Below are 10,125 nucleotides of genomic sequence, written 5' to 3' on the forward strand. Positions count from 1 at the left end.
AAATATCAAGATCTTTTACAGGTACTTTTTTTGCAATCATACCGGTCTTGAAATAAAATCTTGAGTCCTTTCAGTCTGAGACCAAGATCTTCAAAAAATGGTCTTAAGATCGGTCTCGAGGACTACAACTCTAATTTTAACACTATTCTCACTTGAGGTGAAGGACAGGAAGAGTTTGTGCTTGTAGACATTTATTTAATGTAATTATATTCAGAAATGTAATTCAGAAAGATCACTGCAGTTTTTCAAAACTCTTCACACAGTTCTCCTAACCAACTTTCATCTTGGCACAGCAGTTAATTTCACATTCAAAATGCACTAAATCTACCAAAACACTTCATTCATGTCTCAAATCAACTCATTCTTCCAGAACACTAGCAAAGGTTTTCACCCATCAAACACACCTTGTCAGTCATAAAACACTGACCTAAAAACACTGACATCAGGTATCATTATACAATGTTTTCTTTTGTAAAATTTCTTAACAAAACAAGAATAACACTGTCTATTGTCTATAATTCACTGCAGTTTGTTACATGAACCTTGTTTACATAACAGTACAAAATTATTCAGAAGTTTTCCTCTTTGAATGGATGATAATGAAATTGAAAAACGAATGCTTGTGTAGGTGTTCAGTTTCATCTAATCGCTTTGATAGTATTTGATTTTTTAGATTCAGCATATATTTCATTACAATATTACTGTAGAAATGTAGCAAATTGCTGTCTTATTCAGTTTTGTATTATGTTATTGTTTTAAACATAAGTTTAACAGTTTTTAAAACAGTATGTAAGCATGTGCAAATTGGCCTGTACGGACAAAGAGTTTTGGCAGTTGTTGTGTCTGAGTGAGAAAAGAATTCATGAAATTTGAGAGATGAAGTCATTGAATGCATTTTGTGCCAAAGCAATGATAATTGATCCTCAGTTTAGCTCACATAGACTTCTGTTGTTCTCACTGTGTGAAGAGTTTTGCAAAAGTGACCTAAGCATCGAGAAATGTGTCCTAGCGTCTGTAAAAAACTGTATTGATGTTGTTCACCAGCAGAGGCAGCAGAGACACTGTGAATATGAGGCCTTGACAATGATATAAATTTACAACTGAAACATCTGAACAAAGAACCATTTCAATATGAATACAATATATACAGTGACAAGAATACATTTGTGAACCCTTTGAAAATATCTGGATTTCTGCATTCATTATTAATAAAATTAAGTCACACTCATAGACAAACACAATCTGACTAATCTAATAACACACACAGTTATATTTTTCAGAATGATAATGAAGACATTGAGTGATCATTGACAGGACAGTGTGTGAAACTCTGTGTGACGACTTCTCCAAAAGATAACCGGAGTCAACTAAGGAAATGAGATTAAAAGTGTGTCACACAGGTGTCCTGTCCTTTAAATAAAGACACTCAGTCTCAAGATGCACACCAGTAATGGTTTTTATACTGTACAAACTGTATATTCTGTCCCCTACACTAACCCTAAACCTACCCATCACAGAAAACATTCAGCATTTTGACATAAATAATAATAATAATAATAATAATAATAATGATTTAGTATATTTATTTATTTATTAAACAATTTCCCTCATGGGGACTGCTGGTCACAGTGTAGGTGATCACAGGTTTTACTATTCTTGTGGCAACCATTTGGTCCCTAAAATGTAATATAAACCTGTACACACACACACACACACACGCACACACACACACACACGCACACACACACACACACGCACACACACACACACACACACACACACACACAGACACACATATCATGTTTTGTGCTCTGTGACATTTTATATCTCAATTATCACACATTTTGATTTGTGCTTTAAGTTTGTATTTTCTCTTTAATAATGGATTCACTGCTAAACTGATCTGATCTGAACTGAGAGAGTGAAGAGTGTAACAGCCCGGTTGAAATAATAAAGGATTTAGCTCCTCCACTGATGTTGTACTATTTCTTCTCTTTGTTTATTGTTCTTATTAATTCCACAACACCGTCACAACACCGTCACAACACCGTAAGAGCTATAACAGATGAATAAACAATATTGTAATTTGTAAATAATTCACATTCATGTAAATGAAACAAAACAATTGACCATATAGCAAAAAAATTACGAAATTAATACTAACATTTATCCTAAACAACATAAAATTACTCATAAATCAAGCAAATACATATAAAACAATAAAAAGACAAAGTACACTATATCTATGTAAGTATAAATATACATGGATACCTTGTTCTCCTTTCCAACCAGGTGCTAAACAATAAAGAAAGATACTACAAAAATAAAACAACAAATAGAGACTAGATGCCTAATTTACTTTAAAGTATCCTTAATACTATTATCACGCTCCGTGAATCCGTAACCGCATGGTTCCGTGTCTCCGTCTGTCTGCGATCTTCCGTGTATCTGTTCACTCAAGCGGTCAGTTTTTTCATTTCCGCCAAGCCGCCTTTCAAAGTAAAGGACTCTAGGCATAATAACTTAAAGCGGGGAAAATAACATTCCAAAATAAAATAAACCAAACTATTATTAATTAAAATATAGAATTACTATAAATATCAGAATTATGTATTAATCTGCAAAACTAATTAAAATAACTGAAGGTTAGTTACACTCCCACCAAATCATGAGGGACTAAATTGTTAAACTTTAATCATGAATGATTTCTCTCCTTTTTTTTAATGAATTAGCCATTATTACTTAGCCTAGATTTAAGGAAAACAAAGAACCAAGCATATTCTATTATGAACTGTTTTACTCAAAGGATATGTCAAGGAGTTTAAGCTGCTTCCAGCAACAGGACCAGCTTCTGCACTGGCCGCTCAACTATTGATGGCTTGTGCAGACGTTTACCATCCTTCCCCAGTTTTCTGTCACCAAAACGTATCTTCACTCTTCTCACCAAACCATCCTTGTCAACGACAGTCTCAATAACTTCTGCCAAACGCCACTCATTCCTGGGCAGATCGTCTGCCTTCTCCAGAACTATATCCCCAACTTGCATGTTCCTTCTTGGTGTAAGCCAGCATTGTCTTGTTGCAATGTTAGACACATATTCCTTCTGCCAACGGCCCCAAAATTGCTCAGCTAAGTATTGGACATGTCGCCATCTCTTGCGAGCATATATATCTTCTCTGACAAACTTGCCAGGAGGTGGTAAGGCTTGGGTAGTTTTCAGTGTGAGAAGGTGATTTGGGGTAAGGGGTTCAGGACTTTTAGGATCATTCAGATTGTCTACTGTGAGCGGTCGGCTATTTACAATTGCCATTGCTTCGTAGAAGAAGGTCCGAAGGGAAGAATCATCAAGCCTTCCAGAAGATAGGGACAGAATGGAATGTAGAACATTTCTCACAGTTCTAATCTGTCTCTCCCAAACTCCTCCTGTGTGACTTGAGTGGGGTGCGTTAAAGACAAAGTCACATTGTTTTTCTGCTAAGAATGTTACCAGACGGTTGGTGTCAATCTCTTTCATGGCCTTAGCAAACTCATTTTTGGCGCCAATGAAATTACTGCCTTGGTCGCACCTTATTTGACGGACTGATCCTCTGATAGCGATGAAACAACGCAGGCCATTGATAAACGTATCCGTGGACATGTCATCCAGCATCTCAATATGGATGGCTCTGCAACAGAAACAGGTAAAGAGAAGTCCATACCTCTTGAATGATTTACGACCTTGTCTGGTATTAAAAGGGCCAAAAACATCCATTCCGCAGTACGTGAATGGAGGAGATGGATCTATACGCTCGGAGGGCAGGTTAGCCATTTTTTGCTCTTCTGTGGGCCTGCGCAACTTGCGACATCTCACACACTGTCGTACAAAGGAGGCTACAGTCCTATTTACTCCTGTTATCCAAAATCCTCTTGATCTGATCTCATTTATAGTCAAGCCCTTTCCTTGATGCTCAGTTTTTTCATGACAATCAGCGATCAGAAGTTTTGTAAGATGGTGTTCCTTTGGAATTATCACTGGATGTTTAACTGAGTTAGAGAGAGAAGCATTGCAAAGTCTTCCTCCCACCTTGAGCAATCCGTCATGGTCGACAAAGGCGTCTAGATTGTATAGCCTGTTGCTGTGTGGGAGTTGCTTGCCCTTACGGAGTAAGGCTATTTCTTCTGCATACATCTGATTCTGTAAATCCTTAATGATAATGCACTTTGCATTCTCACGTTCTGCCACGGTACTGTGGTCACTTGATTTGTCCTTCCTGACTCTACGAATTAGACGTGCTACTGCCTGAATGACTTTGGACCATGAGGACAACTTTATGAGACGGTTGGATAAGCAGGAATACTGTACTGTTTGGGTGTTCAGTGACTGAGCCTTCTTGACCTCTGGATCTCCAATAGGAAGTTGTGTGTTCACATCCACAGGCGGAGGTATTTGCCTTTCCCACAAGACATTCGGTCCTCTGAACCAGCTGGAAGTAACCAGATCATTAACACTCATACCTCGTGATGCATAGTCGGCTGGATTTTCATCAGAGGAAATGTATCGCCACTGTTCAGGAGTTGTACTGCGATGAATTCTCTGAACTCGATTTGCAACGAACGTATGGAAGCGGCGAGCTTCGTTGTTTATGTAGCCTAACACCACTTGAGAGTCAGTCCAGAAATATGCCTCTGCATCTGCAAGGTTCATTTCTTCCTTAAGCATATCATTCACAGCAACTGACACAACCGCAGCAGTCAACTCTAACCGAGGGATTGTTGTGACCTTAAGTGGGGCTACTCTAGATTTTGCCATGAGCAAAGAACAATGGATGTCACCTTGTTCGTTCTCAAGCCTAAGGTATGAGCACTGGCCATATCCTCTCGTGCTAGCATCCGAGAAGTGATGAATCTCTCTTGTTGTGATTCTCCCAAACCCAGCAGGCACAATACAACGAGGCACCTCGATCTTATCTAAGTTAACAAGATCAGCCTTCCACTGCTCCCACCTTGGCTGCAAACCATCAGGTAAAGGATCATCCCAGCCCATGCCATTTCTGCACATTTCTTGAAGAACAGCCTTTCCTTTGAGCAAGAATGGCGCAAGAAACCCCAAGGGGTCGAATAACGAGGCCACTGTAGACAGTATGCCTCTACGGGTTGCTGGCTGGTCCTTTAGATTGACACGAAATCTGAAGTTATCCTGTTCCAGATGCCAGTAAATGCCCAAGGCTCTTTCCAAAGGCTGGTCAGTGAGGGAAAGATTGACAGCTGTAACATCTACAGCACACTCAGAGGGTGGCATGCTCTCCAAAACTGCCCTATCGTTAGACACAAACTTATGCAACCTTAAACCTCCTAGTGCACAAAGCTGGCGAGCTTCTTGAGCCAACTGGATGGCCTTCTCTGCACTTTCAGTGCTGGAGACTCCATCATCCATGTAGAAATCTCGCATAATGAATTGCGAACCAAGGGGGTACAGATGTTCACCTTCTCTCGCAAGATGTTTTAGTCCGTAGTTTGCGCACCCAGGGGACGACGAGGCACCAAACAGATGTACTCTCATACGGAATGTTTGAGGCTGTGAGTCGAAATCTCCATTTCTCCACCAAAGAAATCGTAAATAATCTCGATCTGCTTTGTCAACATGGAACTGGTGGAACATCCTCTCAATATCACACATTAAGGCCACTGGATACTGTCTAAACCGCAAAAGAATGCCAGTCAGGCTGTTCATCAGGTCAGGGCCTGTAAGAAGATGATCGTTCAAGCTGGTTCCCTTGTATCTGGCAGAGCAGTCGAAAACCACTCGCAGTTTACCTGGCTTCTTTGAGTGATATACTCCATGATGAGGGATGTACCATTTTTCTCCCTTCCTTCCTTCATCAATGACTCTTTCAGCTTCACCGTTCCCTATTACTTCTTCCATGAACTTCACGTAATGCTCTCTGTACTCCTGGTCCTTCATTAATTTACTCTTTAGATGTTGAAGTCTTATGACAGCAAGAGGCTCATTATCTGGAAGACAGGGTCTTTTCTTGAATGGAAGGGGCATTTCCAAGTGGCTGTCCTTGTTCATTCTGATTTTTTCTTCCAGTTTATTCAAGAACATAATGTCCTCTTGAGACACCACTCTTGTGTTTTCTTCAGTACTCTTGAAATCTGACTCCAGCACTTTGATCACATCAGCTGGCGTTACAGAAGGAATTTCCTTAATTGATACTCTGTGACATATGCTTACACTTTGTGTCTCATGATGTGTCGAGGAAGGGCCCACAATGCTCCATCCGAGATCTGTGCGAACAGCATATGGCTCGTTGTCTGCTCCAAGAATCACTTCTCTGGGCGCTAAAGCTCTAGAACAATTATATCCTATTAATAGACCAACCTCACAATCTTGAAGTGGGGGAATTATGTCTGTTAAAGGAGCAAGATGTTTCCAACACCTGGCAGTCTCACTTGTAGGGATGTGTGCGCGGTCCACAGGGATACATTCCTTAGTGTATGCAGGGGGTAGCTCTAGAACTATTGGGGAATTGAAGCCTCTGACTCTAAGACCAGAAACTCGTTCACTAGATATCAATGAATCCTTCCCAATCATAGTAGTGAGCTTAAGTGTCACTGGGCATGAATCAACCTTTAGACCTTGACTTACTGCATATTCAATGAAGACAGTGTCACTTTGTGTGTCTAACAGAGCATAGACAAGTTTCTCAGAAACTGGGTCATTTTGTGAGGACAACCACACTGGCACGATCATTGAGGTGTTAACAGATGTGCATCCAGATTCTACACTTAAAGATGCTGTCACGACCCTCTCATGAGCATTCTCTGGGCTTTGAACAGAGGAGGACTTCACCTTTCTAATGAAGCTGTCATCATGTAAGCAGGTAGGATGTCTTCCCTTGCAGGTATCACAGCTATGTCTGGAACGACAGTCTCTGGCACTGTGACCGAGCTTTAAACATCCGTAGCACAGCTTAGTATCCTTTATAAACTTTCTCCGTTCTTCAAGAGACTTTGCAAAGAACTTAGAACAATTATGAATTTGATGTTCACTGCTTTGACAGAACAGACATGGTTTAGAGACTTTACTAGTGGGCTTCGGATTATCATGCTGTGTGACTAACTTTGTGTGGAAGACATTGGCTTTGTTCTTACCAACCTTGAGGTTATGTTTCTCCTTATTAGCTTCAGAAGCATGAAGAGCATAGAAGGAAGTGACTGGATTGCAGGCTACCTCGGCCTCAACTGACATGAAGTTAGCAAAATCGCAGAAAGTTGGGAAATCTTGAGTCTCACTCAGCATTTGCGTAGCTTGACGATTCCAACGGGCAGCCGCCCAGTCAGGAAGTTTGTTTACAAGTTTCCTATTTTCCTCGCAGTCATTCAGTATTTCCAGTCCCTTAACATGAGGTATAGCGTCTTTACATGCATTCAGGAAATCTGAGAAATTTCGGAGTCCTTCAGCGTCCTTGGGCTGGATTCTGGGCCAGTTTGCGAGCTTCTCTCTGAATGTTCTTTGTATAATGAATGGCTGTCCATAGCGATCTTGAAGTCTTTTCCATGCATCGGTGTAAGCTTCTTCATCGTTTCTGTAAAAGATGCCTTCTAGAGTTTTCCGAGCAGAACCAGTGACATACTTCTTCAAGTAGTATAACTTATCTGCTGAGGAGATATGTCTTTTGTCAATGAGTGATTGGAATGAAGCTTTCCACTCAATAAAGTGAATGGGGTCACCACTGAAGACTGTAGGCTCTGGCATAGGAAGCCTGTTCAGAGTTATACTGTCTTGGACAGCCTGCACGAGGTAAGACACATCAGCATTGGGAGGTAGTGATGATGCTTTTTCATTGAGTGTTGGCTTATTCGAGGATGAATGCACAGGTTCTTGTGTGGGAATGCTTACAGGTCGCTGCAGCCCATCGTTATGGTTAGCAGAGTGAATGGTTTCTTCCTTGTCATACACTTCTAGTCTTGCTCTTGCTGCTCTTACCTCCTTTACTGCTTGTAGTCTTTCAAACTCACTCTTTTGAGCATCAAGTTCTCTCCTTTGCCTTTCTTCTAGAAGTTGTATTCTTTCCCTTTGTTCCTTTTCCTCCAGTATCGTTGCATATTCTGCTTCCTTAGCTGCAAGCTCTGCTGCTGCCTCTATTCGTTTGGCCATCAGGATGGAGTTCAGTGAAGGTTGACTTATGGGCGTACTTGGCTTGGAGCTGACACGTGAGACCGTAGAACCGTAGACAGAGCGAGCATAATCTCTATCAAGCAATTCACGAAGACGCTCTCTTACTCTTTCACCGTCGAAGTCCCCATCAACACCTGAAATCCTCTCATAAGCAATCTTAACGATGTCTTTTGTCACAGCATCGCATGCATCAATTCGCCTTCTTGTATCAGTAGATGGAGTAACATAACTTCGAACTTTCATGTATGCATTCATCACACCGTCTCTTTCCCTTTCCAATGTGTCTATAAGTGTTGCTAGTTGAGTGTCTGAAATGTCTGTTTTCAGCTGCCCTCTTGCCTTTCGCGCCTCAGCTTTCCATTTTTCATATGCCTGCATAAGCTTTCTCTCTGCCTTTTGTGACTCCTCCTTTTGATATGAGAGCATCCTTTCTGTTGGAATTCGTTCACGGACAGAACGACGTACTTCATCTGTCTTTACAACTTCAGATTCATCTTCTATCTCATCATCTGTATCTTTGTTTTGTGCAGTTTTTAATACTTCAGTTTCTCTCACAGGAGTGCACAACTTGGATTCCTGGTCTGTCATCCTTTACATCAGCAAATGGAATCAAGCTCTTACTGTAACAGCCCGGTTGAAATAATAAAGGATTTAGCTCCTCCACTGATGTTGTACTATTTCTTCTCTTTGTTTATTGTTCTTATTAATTCCACAACACCGTCACAACACCGTCACAACACCGTAAGAGCTAGAACAGATGAATAAACAATATTGTAATTTGTAAATAATTCACATTCATGTAAATGAAACAAAACAATTGACCATATAGCAAAAAAATTACGAAATTAATACTAACATTTATCCTAAACAACATAAAATTACTCATAAATCAAGCAAATACATATAAAACAATAAAAAAGACAAAGTACACTATATCTATGTAAGTATAAATATACATGGATACCTTGTTCTCCTTTCCAACCAGGTGCTAAACAATAAAGAAAGATACTACAAAAATAAAACAACAAATAGAGACTAGATGCCTAATTTACTTTAAAGTATCCTTAATACTATTATCACGCTCCGTGAATCCGTAACCGCATGGTTCCGTGTCTCCGTCTGTCTGCGATCTTCCGTGTATGCGCCTGTTCACTCAAGCGGTCAGTTTTTTCATTTCCGCCAAGCCGCCTTTCAAAGTAAAGGTCTCTAGGCATAATAACTTAAAGCGGGGAAAATAACATTCCAAAATAAAATAAACCAAACTATTATTAATTAAAATATAGAATTACTATAAATATCAGAATTATGTATTAATCTGCAAAACTAATTAAAATAACTGAGAGCCGCATTCATCTTTCCCTCAATTGCAACCAGTCGTCCTGTCCCTGCAGCTGAAAAACACCCCCACAGCATGATGCTGCCACCACCATGCTTCATTGTTGGGACTGTATTGGACAGGTGATGAGCAGTGCCTGGTTTTCTCCACACATACCGCTTAGAATTAAGGCCAAAAAGTTCTATCTTGGTCTCATCAGACCAGAGAATCTTGTTTCTCACCATCTTGGCAAACTCCATGCGGGCTTTCATGTGTCTTGCACTGAGGAGAGGCTTCCGTCGGGCCAGTCTGCCATAAATCCCCGACTGGTGGAGGGCTGCAGTGATGGTTGACTTTCTACAACTTTCTCCCATCTCCCGACTGCATCTCTGGAGCTCAGCCACAGTGATCTTTGGGTTCTTCTTTACCTCTCTCACCAAGGCTCTTCTCCCCCGATAGCTCAGTTTGGCCGGACGGCCAGCTCTAGGAAGCTCATTGAAGAATTGAGATATAAGTGTATTGCAGTTAAATTCAAACATGATCACCAATTCATTTTAAATTTGCTTTTCCTAATTGAGTGAAAACAATGTGATAATTCAAATACTATATCACATATTTCCAAGATATTGTCTGACTAATAAAGATCATT

At 40.5% G+C, this 10,125-nt stretch overlaps 1 protein-coding gene across 2 annotated transcripts; it reads right to left on the minus strand.

The window, feature by feature from the left end:
* Positions 1–1,927: 1,927 nt before the first annotated feature.
* Positions 1,928–9,487, minus strand: LOC125254245. Of its 2 annotated transcripts, none has more exons than XR_007181618.1 (2): positions 2,272–9,487; positions 1,928–2,056 (listed from the first exon to the last, which is right to left on the minus strand). XR_007181618.1 is itself a non-coding variant. In XM_048168782.1 (2 exons), exon 2 carries the CDS (start codon positions 8,747–8,749, stop codon positions 2,822–2,824), a length of 5,928 nt encoding a protein of 1,975 aa, XP_048024739.1. In that variant the 5' UTR covers positions 8,750–8,909; positions 9,126–9,487; the 3' UTR covers positions 2,079–2,821. The 2 variants fall into 2 exon arrangements, 1 of the variants encoding a protein (XP_048024739.1); XM_048168782.1 differs by lacking the exon at positions 1,928–2,056 and having other exon boundaries at positions 2,079–8,909; positions 9,126–9,487.
* Between the last annotated feature and the right edge of the window lie 638 nt (positions 9,488–10,125).

This window comes from Megalobrama amblycephala, linkage group LG19 (genome assembly GCF_018812025.1).
Source record: "Megalobrama amblycephala isolate DHTTF-2021 linkage group LG19, ASM1881202v1, whole genome shotgun sequence".
Lineage (NCBI taxonomy): Eukaryota > Metazoa > Chordata > Actinopteri > Cypriniformes > Xenocyprididae > Megalobrama > Megalobrama amblycephala.